This window comes from Ambystoma mexicanum, chromosome 8, assembly GCF_040938575.1.
Source record: "Ambystoma mexicanum isolate Mex_15411 chromosome 8, UKY_AmexF1_1, whole genome shotgun sequence".
Classification (NCBI taxonomy): domain Eukaryota; kingdom Metazoa; phylum Chordata; class Amphibia; order Caudata; family Ambystomatidae; genus Ambystoma; species Ambystoma mexicanum.
In genome coordinates this window covers 1,133,796,194-1,133,810,410 of record NC_090929.1, presented here as the reverse complement: position 1 = coordinate 1,133,810,410, position 14,217 = coordinate 1,133,796,194, and the positions used below count along the sequence as shown (strand labels likewise).

General features: G+C 46.5%; 1 protein-coding gene across 3 annotated transcripts in view; it reads left to right on the top strand.

Annotated features, from left to right (window-relative positions):
* ZNF488 (zinc finger protein 488) overlaps window positions 1-14,217 on the top strand; it is a 96,615-nt gene that overhangs the window by 70,638 nt on the left and 11,760 nt on the right. For all 3 annotated transcript variants that reach the window (XM_069611188.1, XM_069611190.1, XM_069611189.1), the window contains exon 3: window positions 5,612-5,843. In XM_069611188.1, coding sequence (XP_069467289.1) covers window positions 5,612-5,843 — 232 coding nt within the window. The remainder of the gene's footprint in view (window positions 1-5,611; window positions 5,844-14,217) is intronic.

Genomic DNA, 14,217 nt, shown 5'->3' with positions numbered 1-14,217 from the left:
AGTGATGTAGAATTTAAACAGAAAATAACATAAACATCAGATGGGGATGAAGAGATAGAGAAGAAGAGAGCATGGGACCGAGAGTGCAAAGGGGGAGTAAGTGTGGAAAAAGTGAGACGTGGAAAGGAAAGTCAATAAGATATGAACAAATAAATACATACAAGATATGACATATTGACTAGCTTGGGAGTCACAACTTGAAAAGAAAAAAACCCACGAGAAGGATAGCAAGAAAAATAATAATATTAATATTGGGGTCTTATGTAGTGCTTCATGGCAGACTCCTCTGGCTTCAAAGCGGTTCAGTAACAGGTATCGTTATTACGCATTTTCAATGGTACTTGATTCATTGTTTTGGGAAGGAAGAAGTGCAAATTTGGTCTTGTGACTTGATTCAAACTTGTAAAGTGCAAGCGGCTGCCCTCATGTCAGAGACCTGCATTCTACTTGGATAAGTATTCACCCTTATGCTTAAAGGTCCACATCCAAGAAAGAATAGAGGAGAAAAGAGTCAAGAGGACGGATATAGAGGAAATAAACAAGGAAGCAAGAGGGTGCATTAAGTGAGACACAGAGGTGCCATGCGGGAGAGGGAATGAGGCGAGCAAGAGAGGCGAATGAGGTGTGGAATTAGAGCACTAGCTTGAAGAGTGAGAGCTGGTGTGAAGTGAGCCCTGATGGCAGAGTGGGCGATACACTGAGGTGAGCAAGATGTGAGAGTTAGGCAGACGGAGGTGTGCAAAAGGTGAGCGTGAAAGCTTGAGTTAGGAGAACAAGTTGTACGAGTTAGAGGTAGACTATGGTAAACTAGAGTGGATAGTGGCCACTGGAATGAGTTGAATAGCATGTCCACAAGAGAGATGGGAAAAGTTTAGCAACAGAGGAGAATGACCAATAGAATGAGCTGAATAGCATGGCCATAAGAGAAATGGAGAAAGGTGGACCAGAGAGGAGAGTGACCAGTAGAATGAGCTGAATAGCATGGCCATAAGAGAGATGGAGAAAGGTGGACCAGAGTGGAGTGTGACCGCTGGAATGAGTTGAATAGCATGGCCTTAAGAGAGATGGAAAAAGTTTACCAACAAAGGAGAATGACCACTAGAATGAGCTGAATAGCATGGTCATAAGAGAGATGGAGAAAGGTGGACCAGAGAGGAGAGTGACCACCAGAATGAGCTGAATAGCATGGCTATAAAAGCGATGGACAAAGGTGGACCAGAGAGGAGAGTGACCACTAGAATGAGCTGAATAGCATAGCCATAAGAGAGATGGAGAAAGGTGAGCCAGAGTGGAGAGTGACCGCTGGAATGAGTTCAATAGCATGGCCATAGGAGAGATGGAGACAGGTAAACCAGAGTGGAGAGTGACCGCTGGAATGAGTACAATAGCAACCATTGGAGAGATGGAGAAAGGTAAACCAGAGTGGAGAGTGACCACTGGAATGGGTTGAATAGCATGTCCACAAGAGAGATGGAAAACGTTTAGCAACAGAGGAGAATGACCACTAGAATGAGCTGAATAGCATAGCCATAAGAGAGATGGAGAAAGGTGGACCAGAGAGGAGAGTGACCGCTGGAATGAGCTGAATAGCATGGCCATAAGAGAGATGGAGAAAGGTGGACCAGAGAGGAGAGTGACCACTGGAATGAGTTGAATATCATGTCCACAAGAGAGATGGAAAAAGTTGTTTAGCAACAGAGGAGAATGACCACTAGAATGAGCTGAATAGCATGGCCATAAGAGAGATGGAGAAAGGTGTACCAGGGAGGAGAGTGACCAGTAGAATGAGCTGAATAGCATGGCCATAAGCGAGATGGAGAAAGGTGGACCAGAGTGGAGAGTGACCGCTGGAATGAGTTGAATAGCATGGCCATAAGAGAGATGGAGAAAGGTGGACCATAGAGGAGAGTGACCAGTAGAATGAGCTGAATAGCATGGCCATAAGAGAGATGGCGAAAGGTGAGCCAGGGTGTAGAGTGACCGCTGGAATGAGTTGAATAGCATGGCCATAGGAGAGATGGAGAAAGGTAAACCAGAGTGGAGAGTGACCACTGGAATGAGTTGAATAGCATGTCCACAAGAGAGATGGAAAAAGTTTAGCAACAGAGGAGAATGGCCACTAGAATGAGCTGAATAGCATGGCCATAAGAGAAATGGAGAAAGGTGGACCAGAGAGGAAAGTGACCAGTAGAATGAGCTGAATAGCATCGCCATAAGAGAGATGGACAAAGGTGAGCCAGGGTGTAGAGTGACCGCTGGAATGAGTTGAATAGCATGGCCATAGGAGAGATGGAGAAAGGTGGACCAGAGTGGAGAGTGACCGCTGGAATGAGTTGAATAGCATGGCCATAAGAGAGATGGAGAAAGGTGGACCATAGAGGAGAGTGACCAGTAGAATGAGCTGAATAGCATGGCCATAAGAGAGATGGAGAAAGGTGAGCCAGGGTGTAGAGTGACCGCTGGAATGAGTTGAATAGCATGGCCATAGGAGAGATGGAGAAAGGTGGACCAGAGTGGAGAGTGACCGCTGGAATGAGTTGAATGGCATGGCCATAAGAGAGATGGAAAAAGTTTAGCAACAGAGGAGAATGACCACTAGAATGAGCTGAATAGCATGGCCATAAGAGATATGGAGAAAGGTGGACCAGAGAGGAGAGTGACCAGTAGAATGAGCTGAATAGCATGGCCATAAGAGAGATGGAGAAAGGTGGACCAGAGTGGAGAGTGACCGCTGGAATGAGTTCAATAGCATGGCCATAAGAGAGACGGAGAACGGTGAGAAGAGTGAAAGGTGCATTTAGAGGTAAAGGGAAGTTATGCGCAATGAGGTAGAGAGATTGTGTGAGAATTTCAGAATAGAGTGAGAGTGAGGAGGAATGACAAAGGGGGACAGTGGAAGGTTGTAGTAGTGAAAGAAATGCCACTCTGCAGGGAAGAATCTGAGAGTGATGGAGAGTGGAAACAAGAGAGGGCTGGCAACAGGGAGGGAAACACAGTTGAGAGAAGAGGCAAAGACAGAGCGTCACTGACAAATGGTTATAGAAAATGAAACGAAGGAAAGAAAACAAGCGAAGATCTGACAGTGTGGTAAAGTGAGTGGTAAAGAGATTTGTAAATGTGGACACAGACTGGAATGATAGAGCCAGAGACGAGATGAAGTAGAAGTGTGTATTGCTAGAGGGAAATAGAGAATAACAGAGAGAAAGAGAAAGAAAGAAGGATCCAGGATTGCAGAGTGAAAAACAGCATACGGAGATGCAGATGGCGAGAGGCGATGAAGCAGTGCAGAGCAGACTTTGTAAGGGAGGGGGTGGAGAGAGGAATAAGACAGTATGGAAGAGCGAAGCATAGATGGTGCGGAACCAGAGAGAGGAGGAAGAAAGAGATCTGCTGACAGAGAAAGACATAGAGAGAGTAAGAATGAATACGATCAACTAGATTGTATGTGCGCCTGCAGGGTTCTTGTACAGTACCTAACGCTGCCATGGAGCGCTCCAAAGCATTTTGGGTAAAGAAGAGACATGTGGAGGAGGAGGGGAAATCGGGATGTGGGATGGGAAGAAAAGGAGGCGTGAGTTGGAAAATAGAAGAGGCGCTGAGCGGGAAAAGAAACAGGATCAGGCAGCCAGTTAGTACTTAGGGGGCACATGGAAAGGGCGATTAAGACAGAGTAATATATACAGGAACACAAAGAGGAGGCAATGTAATAAAGGTGATAAGGTGTGCAATATACACAGGAAAGGAAAAGGGATGGAAAAAGACACATTGAGGTGATGATGGACACATGTTGGGGGGGTGGCATACAGTAGAGGCGACAGCTTTGGCGGCGGAATCACGGTGGACATTGAATGCCAATAATAAGAGAGGGTGAGGTAGCTCAATAGCTAGAGAAGGAGTGCCAAAGCACAGGAGAGAGAGTGACAGTGCCAACCGAAGAGGGAGAAAGATGACAGCACTGGAAAGACTGAGGGAGCAATAGCGCAGAAGCAGCATGTGGCAAACAGGGACGCAAGGGCCACTATATAGAGAGGAGCTATAGAAAGTGAGAATTGAAAGGCAAGTGGAGAAGATGGGGAGACACAAGATGATAGGAGTGCCGACATGCAAGGAGACGAGACATGGAGAACTAAAATACAAGACCGGAAGGGACGAGGAGGCACAAGAGATCTCTGGAGCCAGGAGAAGTCAGGTGGGTCTTGAGAAGAAAGGCGAGAGGGGGGTGGCGAAGATAGGGTGGAAACAGGTGAGGAATAAAGACAGAGAGCGAAAGACAGTGAAAGGTGTGGAGAGAGGGGGGAAGAGACAGAGACTGAGCCTTATTTACAAAGTATTTTTCTATGGGATTGCGCCATTCTAAAATGCTTTTGTAAATCAGGCCCAGGCTCTCCTAGGTTTGAGGGGTAGTTCTATGAAGACATAGAGAGAGATAGAGCGAGAGAGAGAGAGAGAGAGAGAGAGAGAGAATTATTTTAAACAGCACATTAAGAAGTCTGATCTCTCTAAGAAAGAGATAGACAGAGACAGAAAGAGAGAGAGAGAGAGCGAGAGAGAGCGAGAGAGAGAGGGAGAGAGAGATGAGCCAAAGCTATGTCTTCACCCATCCATAATGTGTTGAACTGTAGACAGGTAACTATCAACAATGGGAACACAGGGTTATATTCCATCATGGTGTTCCAAGTGACATCTAATAGACAGTGGGCATAACGCTCAAGTAGTCTATGAAGTAACTAGGAAGCTAACGTCCATTCACCCCCATTATTCAGAGGACCCCACCCACATTTGTACATTGTACATGACCTTCTTGGTATTCCTTTTTAAACTCCCTGTGTTATCACATGAATCAGCAGTACAGGCGTCAAGAGTAACACAAACACAAACTGAACTAAACATAATACATTGGGCCCTGCTGCATCCAACGTCCACCTTTATTGTCACCCTCCTTCACTCTCTGCACCCCTGGAGACCCAGAGAGGCAGCACCCCTCTGCACTGGGGTCAGGCTAGTGAAAGATTAATTGTATATTCCACTGATGTGATGTGACAGCAGGAGAATACAACATTTAGAAACATATTTTGTGCCAAATGATTCCTGATTAAGGCATTCACATTATTGGCAGAGGCTCTTATTACAGCCAAGACAATTACTGACCAATAACCCCAGGTGAACATCATACAGGAGGTCAGTCAGTACTGAGGGAGCAGGAACTTCCCGTGTGAGTGGCAGAGTCAGCACCAGCCAGTATCTTCTGCGGTGGCGCAGTTGTTTCATCAGAGCAGGCTATGGATTTGAGACCGGCTGTCACTGGAGATAATCGGAAATTGACAAATGGAGAAGTGCCGAGCCTGGAAATACTGACTGTCCCCAACTCTGCAGTTCTGAATGTAAAAATATGCATGAACCATATCTTGTGGCACGTAAGAGCCTGGGGATTTGTTGAAACATGTCTCATAGCCAAAGAAAATGGAGACAATTGAGAGACCCTGATATTGGCAGAAGTTTGTCGCAGCTGCTCCGATTCTGGGAGCCCGTTATGCTCAAATAGCGTGGCAAACACTGCCTCTCTGTGTGTAGAAGCTCTACCGAACCCTGATTGGCTGTTTCTTTGCTGCAGGTCGATGCTGCGGGGGCAGCGAACGGTCCAGCTGGGCCGGCGTGGATGAGACTGGTCCAGGCTGCCAACGATTCCAGAGACCAGAACATGGAGGCCTATTTAAAGAACAGCCAGTTATACTTTCGATCAACGCGAAAAATACCAAAAAATGCCGAGCTTCTGGTGTGGTATGATGAAGCACTCGCCCATCTACTACGTTTCCCGGAAAAGAAAAGCATTCTTTTTCAAAACGGTGAGCAAATGGTTAATGTCTGTATCTGTCTGCTGTATTATGTAACGCTAACCTGCTTCCATTGCTGTTTCTAGGCACTTTTAGATAGCAGCATAGCAAATTCAAACTATGAGCAAAGGGTTAATGCAGGATGCTAGTAATGGGTATCCGGATGAACAATGGCCGGATGAATAACTCAGCACAGGAACAGGAACAGCTGCACACACGTTAGAGACATTGGAAAAGACATAGGCCTGTCCAAATGAGTCATGATGTAGCATGTGTGGACTGAGGCCAGTGACAGGGTCTAAACAGCAAGCAGTGGAACTGTGGCCTTAGCGGTAGGGAAAAAAACATGAGGGCAAGTGAATGAGGGAGAAACAGAGTTCATCTAGATTTATTCGTGCTTTCTTTAGTATATTAGCATACAAATATGGCAATCCTCCCACGTCAAGGGTGGACATGGGGGTTAATGGCCCACTATGCCGAGCCTAGGCAGGCCGAGTGAAGCAAGGAGCTCAGCGATGGCTGTGTGCCGTTAACGGCCATGTCTGTTCGTGACGGTGGGAGTGATAGCCATTCGTATCTCGGGAGTTCATCCCTTTTCCATTTCTATGGTGGCGGCCACGGGTGGGAGGAGCTCTGGGACCAGAGCTCAAAGTTCTGGTCCAGCAGGTATGTGGGGAAGGAGGGAGGGAGCTGGGGAAAGGGTATGTTTTGTTTTGGGGATTGGGGAGGTTGTGGAGAGGCAGCAGGGAGAGGCTCCCTGTTGCCTTACTGCAATCAAGATGGCACCACCCAGGGAATGGTCTCAGGTTGCTGGAAATAGTAGCGGTACACAGTGTGTTCTCGCCTGCTGTTTCAGCCACTTGATTGTCTGAGCGTCCTTCCCTGGATGCGAATACTCAATAAACGCATAACAGATTCCACCAAACATTCACAAGTGCTGGTTTTAATTTTGTTTTTTTTATTATTTTACCTGAAGTGGGAAAAGTCATGTTGAGATATCTTGACCTATGGACCAGTTTGCGACCCCGCGTTAACGTTTCTGAGGGCTGGTGGTAGCACATGGACCCACCATGAATACTTGTTGCCTGGGGCATGGACTGTAGCCATGCGTTGTGCTAATAACCACTGCGCACGGTCAAGTGCCATGTTTTGTGACCTCTTTGGGTGGTCTGGAGTATCTGGTGGCATTTCCAAGGTCTATAGCCTGTGCATGGTGGCACTGGTAAGGACCGCAGGTCATGCTTACTGTGTACATTAGGAGAATGAATCAAGGCTGGTGGTCATGCTCTGGGAAAGGTCACACCCAGCATCGCTGTATGTCAAGACCAATAGCCACATGTGGTGCTTCTGGGATGTCTGAAGTAAGGCCAAATGCCATGCTCTGTGCAATGTGATCACAGGTTAGGCAAAATGGTAACTTTTTGGGGCTCAATTGTGCCAGGCCATGGACATGCCTTTGCCCAAATGGCACCTAGGCCTAGCTGAGAGCAAGTAGATTGGGGCTGATGCAGACAAAGTTGCCAGGCAATGCCCAGTTGGACACAGAAGGGGTCTCAGGATTGCATGGTGCTAAAGGCCATTCCATGGTAAAAAATGGCTCCTGAAAATGCCCTAAAGCCATGCCCCATGAGTGCATCGGGTGGCTTGGGGGTTCCCGCACTATGGTCACCAGCTAAGCCTCGTGGGCATATGACATGTGAGCATTGGGCACTTGGCGTGGCTTAGGGTTGCCCTGGTCTACCGAAGATCATGTCCTGGCTAAAGTGGCCAACGGGCAAAGCCACTGGTTACATCTAGTGAACACATGAGGTGGCTCAGGGATGGCCGTGGCATGGCCAAATGCCATGACTCAGGCAATATAGCCGGTGGCCAAGGTCTCAGGTAATGTAACCATAATTCAGCCATTGACATCCTAACACAACCATAACTTGACCACCACCATACACTGCTGTATCTATAGTAACTACCATAAATGAGGATCAAAAATAGGTAAGGAAAAGAAGTACCCCAGACTGCTTATGGTGAGTTTTATTTGATTTCATAGCCAACATAAAACAAAGCCCAAATGAACTGTAAAGACTATTGTTATGCCTGAATTGCCCATATTTATCAGCACAGCAAGAAACATCATAAGCAGTGCATGGAAACAGGCAGTCTAGCTGTGCCATAAAAGACGCAGCTCAAACACAGAGTGTCACCACATGCGATTTCCATGTGCACAAATTATATAGGGGGCAAGGTAAAGAAGTGAATTAACCAACCCAAAACCAGGCCATAATGTCCAAGTGGAAGAGGCCGGATATGCAGAAAGGTAGTGTGAGGGGTTAGTAATGTGAGGCAGACAACTGTTTGTATTTTTATCAGTGTTTGACATTTTATTTTAACAAATAAATGCAAACAAAACCTAACTAAGCCCACTCTACCTGGGAATTCCCTATCTAGTCTGGGATCTGAGGGAAAATCTCCTAGCATACACAAAACTCGCCCTCACACTTAACAGCAAAACATTTCTCTGCTTGAGCAAACATGGCTTAATGAGTCATCTGCTCCAGTATTGGTGCAGGCTCTGCCCTGTGACTACAAAATGTTACATCTCGATCGATGCTCACCGCATCCAGGGGGTGGGGTGGCAATTATCTTTTAATCCAAATTAGCTGTATCCCAGATTCCACTTAGCCGTAATGTCGATATGGGAGCATTATTGCTCTTATGTATAATCTCAACGTCCTATACGTGTCATTTTTTAATTATCAACCGACCCCCGGGGCCGCATGTCAGTGTTCTAGATCCCTCTTTGGATCTGCTGGCATAGTTTCAGCTGAAGTTCACTCACCTAGTTGTCCTCAGTGATTTTAATCTCCAAATTAACGAGACCTCTCCCACCTGTTTTAAATCAATTGTTTGACGCCCTCCTTGATTTGGGCTTCCATCAAATTGTAACAGAACCAACCCATAAGTTGGGAAACACTCTTGATCTTGTATTGGCCGGAAATCTGAACTATCCATTTCTCTCACAGGACCTGTTCTATGGTCTGACACTACCTTGTGACCTTTTCTATGAAATTCCCATGTCCTCCTCCTAAGAGTCTCCCGTCGGCGGATCTGAAGGCACTGGTCACCTTAGTGAGGGCTAAGTGCAGCTTATCCCATGAGGTAGAACTTTCTCTTCTGTCCCACTCGCTGGAAGATGCAGCAGACATAGTAGCCCCACTTGGATGGACCCAATTGCGGAGATTCTCTGATCAGTTTAAGAAAGCCCACTTTGAACTCAGGTAGGTTGAGCGGAAATGGCACTGTACCTACAGCCCTACTGATAAAGCACAATTTAGGCAATGTGCCACTGGGTCTTCTGGGCAAGATTACTCAGGCTATCAACAGTTCCTGCCAGTCTGGGTACATCCCAAAGGAATTGAAACAAGCCACTGTCATCCCACTCCTTAAGAAACCCTCTCTGGACCCCTCACTTCCCTCTAATTGTCATCCTATCTCACTGCTGCCCTTCTTTATGAAGCTTCCAGAGGCCCTGATATCTCCACTCCTCTCCTCCTTTCTTGAGGCCTCAGGCTTTTTCGATCCCTTCCAGTCAGGATTCCGGTGGGGTATGGGCACAGAGAGTGTCTTGGTGTCGGTCCAGAACTACATGGCTAGGCTGGTCGATGGGGGTGGGGTGGGTGCCCCGATTTTGCTGGATCTATCAGCGACATTTGACACTCTTGACCACCCCACCCTGTCGGGCCGACTTGCCCAGGCCAGCATGGCTGGCCAAGTGCTGGCCTAGTTCACCTCCTTGCTAGCCAAGAGAAGCCAAATACTTTCACTTCCTCCTTTCTTATCACTTCCTTGCTCTCTGTTCTGTGGGGTCCCTCATTGCTCCGCCTTGTGTCTGATACTTTTAAACATCTAGATTCAGCCACTGGTGTGTCTTATCCGCTCCTTCGGCATTAGATGCTACTCTCTTGCTGACAACACGCAGATTCTGATTCGGTTAGATCTTGAGCAGGCTGAGATGTTATTGTGTCTTCTTCAATGTCTTTCTGTCGTGGGAAATTGGATGAACCACAACTGGCTGATGATGGGTGCCCACCCCCCCAATCCCTCACTCTGGGTGTCTTCTTTCTGGTCGTCTGCACTTGGGTCTCTCCCTGTTCCAGTCATGATTGTAAAGAATCTTGGGGTTGTGCTTTCGTCCACTCTCTCGATGGATCATCAGGTCTCCTTTCATTTCTGTCTTGCAGCTACCACAACATCTGTTTTAGCTTCCAGACTGCTTCTCTCTCTTATCTTTAACAGTCTCAGCTCTACAGATTAAAGGTTAGTTCTTTTAAAAAGCACCCAGCTCCCTTCCCCGGTTTCATGTACACCCAGCTTCAGCCTCATATACACCTTCTTGTCTCCATTAGTTACCCCAAAACTGTATTGACACTCTTCCAGCCTTGGATGTCTTTGTCACCCATGTGTCAGAGAACTCTGGGTTTACGACAGCTTCAACAACTTTAAAACATTGGTGTTCAGTTCTTAATTGGGCTAGTTTCACCTTAAAAGGGCGTTGTCTACTGGCTTGGGTAATGCTTGTTCTTCTCAAGAATTCAGCAACTTCTACGACTCCTTAATAATTGTTCAAAATGTTACAAGAAGTAAGTTTCTATGGAGAAACTAATTTACGTACACACAGTTTTGTTTTGATGACAAACTTCCACTTAAAAGATTTGTATTCACTCTTATTCGGGCAGCGTTATGCTTTAATAGGAATTGGGAAACACAGTTGAATTTCAGTGAGCTCTCCTTGATGTTAGATAGGCTTGTTACACTGCAGGAAAGTCAGATTCTACTTTATATGGGTTTATCGGCAACAGTTCATATCTAACAATGGGAAAAAGAAAGGCTTTCTCTTCACGTGGGCACTTTAACTTCGTTGAAATAAACACCGGTTACAATTCCCTTGTAGAGTGGCTTCTCACGGCTGCAAACACTTTTACTGGCTTTTACTTACACGGGGCATCAATTAAGCTTGCATTTACCATTAGGGTATTCCTGATGATTTGGAGTACAGAGCTTCCTTCACCGACTCCACAATCACAGCGTTTGCAGGCTGCTTCTACCTCTCAGCTTTATTTCTTCTGCTACTACTGCTACAGGCACTATTCTGACCCACACCCCTCTCGAGCACAGGTGTCAAAGATCCAGCCTCGATAATGGAGAGTCTTCCTTTCTCCAGCTTCCCTTAGCTTGCGCTCATGGCCCTCGGCTTCACCTCTACATTCATAGCAATTAGGCACACATGGAAAGACTGCGAGTTCCTTCCTGTCTCTTCCAACACAGCCCCAGCCAAACAGGTTTTGTGAGCACAGAACCAACTCAGATCCTGCAGGTGAAGTAAGCCAATGTGGAGCAATTCCTCCAAAATCTGAGGAATTCCCCATAGGGTATGCTCCATGGTAGGCTCTTCGGATAATTACTGGTGGCATGTAAGGGAGTATTAGAACCTGTTGGTTTCTTGTACAAGTTTGTTTCAATTTTACCCAGTTTCTGTTCCACAAGCACATCCAAAAATATTACTGTGGGATTCAGTAAACCTCAAATTCCACGTATTTTGATTCAGGACCTTTACAAAGCACAACCATTCTTTTTCTGTATCGTTCCAAATAATGAACAAGTCAACTATGAACCTGAGCCTCAAAACTATCTAGTCAGTAAATATCACATTGCCCTCGGACCAAACAATGAACTTCTCACACCATCCCATTGTAAGATTAGCATAAGTGGCACGAATGTTGAACCCAAGGCAGTTCCCTGTACTTGTCTATAAAACTGACCATCAAATAAGAAAGCATTATTCGTGAGGCATAATTTGATCATTCATAAAATCATCTCTGTGTGCTTGAGGTAATTGGGTGACCTCGTATTTAAATAATACTGTCAAGCTCTGAGGCCTACAGCATGCTGTATCGAGGTGTAAAGTGAAATAACATCCATAGTAGCAAACTATATATATACATATTAAATGAAAAAACTTTGTTAAAGGGACGTTATGGTTATAAGTAAAACCGGAAACCCCCAGAAATTTGCCAGATATGGCAAACTAAGCAATCACTGATGACATTAAATATCTGGGCCCTTTTATTTTGTTTACTGACATGATTAGGCTAGTTTTGAACATACATGAGGCGATAAGCAGGCCTCAAACACACAATTAATTTGTGTGCATGAAGATGAACTTTAATGTTATAATCATTTTCTGGTGATGTGGTTTCTTTCTTCCTTACTTTAGTTTCCCTGTATGTGCCTCTGATTTGTATGCATTGTGAGTCTTCATATGTATTGTTTGTACAAGCACAAGTGCGTAGTAAGTCTTGAATTCATAGCTAGTTATTACATGTTTAACATTACTCAAAACTCTGATAAGGTAGCATTCATTATTTTACTATCCAGAATTACAAGATTATAAATATTGTACTTCTATTGTGCATGCTTCAGCCATTGCGTATGTTTATGTATGATTTGGTTCCTGTATTAACAACAACACTCAAATATAATATTGTTTAGATGAGTAAAGTCTTTAATATATTAAGTAGTTTATGATAGGTCTCCCAATCCCTCCTGACATCTTGTTACCAACTACATATATATATTTCTGAGGCTTGTGGAATCTGCTTAGATCACATGCTGTGCATAGGCCGACATCTAGTGGAAGCTGCGGAGTATTACAGTTTGTTTTTCGAAAGTCGAAAATGGGCGTCGACACAGGCGTGCCAGTAATACTATCCCTAGTGTGACGTCCACTGTACCCAAGATCCCTCACGCGTGTAGGATCCTCAGATTGTTTTTTTCCGCCATACTGGTCGGAAGCATCTTGCGGAGTTCCCTGGCCTTAGCCATACTTTTGCTGTTATTATAATTATAATTCTTATTCATTCCCTTCCCCACCCCAACGTCGACCCTCGACCTCGACGACGGCTGGAGAAGTCATCGACCGTCGACTGCACGACGGATCTGGGCCTCGGAAGGCCGCTGGCCTCGGCCCGGGCCTAGTAGGCCGCTGGCCTCGGCCCTTACAAGTAGGGAGAGTGGGGGGTGGTACATACTCTTCACTCTTGATATATAGTTACATTTTATATATTCCTACACTTAGCAGCCCGCTGCCTTAAGGTGCGTATGGAGGGTACCCCTTTTCAATTCTGCCCCAAGTGCAATCGCAAATACCCTTGGGTCGACAGGCACGCCACGTGCAATCTCTGCTTGCCGAGGGATCACCCCGAAGCGAACTGCAGAGCGTGTAGTAGGTTTAAACCTAAGACACTTAAGGACCGTTCGACAAAGCGTTGGGCCCACCACGCCAGGCAGGAGGCCATGGCAGCGGAGGGCGCCTTCAGCGATGGCAGCGACGCCGTACTTTCGGACGGCGAGGGCATTATGGCGTCGAAAGACAGCCGGCGAGCGCAGGTCCCCGACCTCGGAAGGTCGTCCGGCAGGGCGGCTATGGGGAAGACCCCCGGCGACGCAAGCGCTACACACCTAACACACACTAAACACACTAAGACCAACCGGACCTCGACGACGTCGACTTCCCGGAAAGAGGCACAAAAAGAACGGTCCGACTCGGTGTCCTCTGGGCGCTCTCGATCGAGATCACCTCACGACGCAAGGCAATCATCCACTCTTGCCAAGAGTGCCTCGCTACACACATTAACGGAAGTTCCATCGTCGGGAGACGAAGACGACTTCCACCCCCAGGCCGCGCTCCAAGATACCGAGACCGCGGTTAACACCAGTGAGGCCCCACGCCCGAAGCACACACATACCTCTCCAGACCCTCGGCGCCAGGCGTCGAAAATCTCTGGGGCCTCCAAGGGACAGGGAAAACATTTTTCCACGCACGGGGAGGGGGGGAAACAGCGGAAAGCACAGCCTTCCACTCCTGTAAAGCCATCCTCTCACCCTAGGCAGACAAGCAAACACAAGTCTACCCTTGAAAAGTCCCATATATCATCACCTACTAAAGTAATACCCTGTTCCAGGGAATGGTCCAGTGAAGACATAGACAGGGTTATGTCTAGGATGTCTTCCTTGGCTGATTTTTATGATAAGAACCCGGAACATTTTCTTTCATATAACCCTCAAGGGGCCACACCCTCAGGCTCCTCCGATCCTATCCCGCTAAGTAAAAAGCCCCGGTTCGAAAGACCTGAACCCTTCGAGGTTCAGCCTTACTCCACTCCATATCCTACTCCACTCCCCAATTACCAGGGACAAGTTTTCCCTCAAGAGGACCAGGAGTTTGAAGTTATGGAAGAACAAACCGGGACAGATTACTATGCAGAGGATGAGGACCTGGAGGAGGGAGAAGATGAGCAGGAAATTTACAGAGTAGATTCCCCAGTACAGAGCG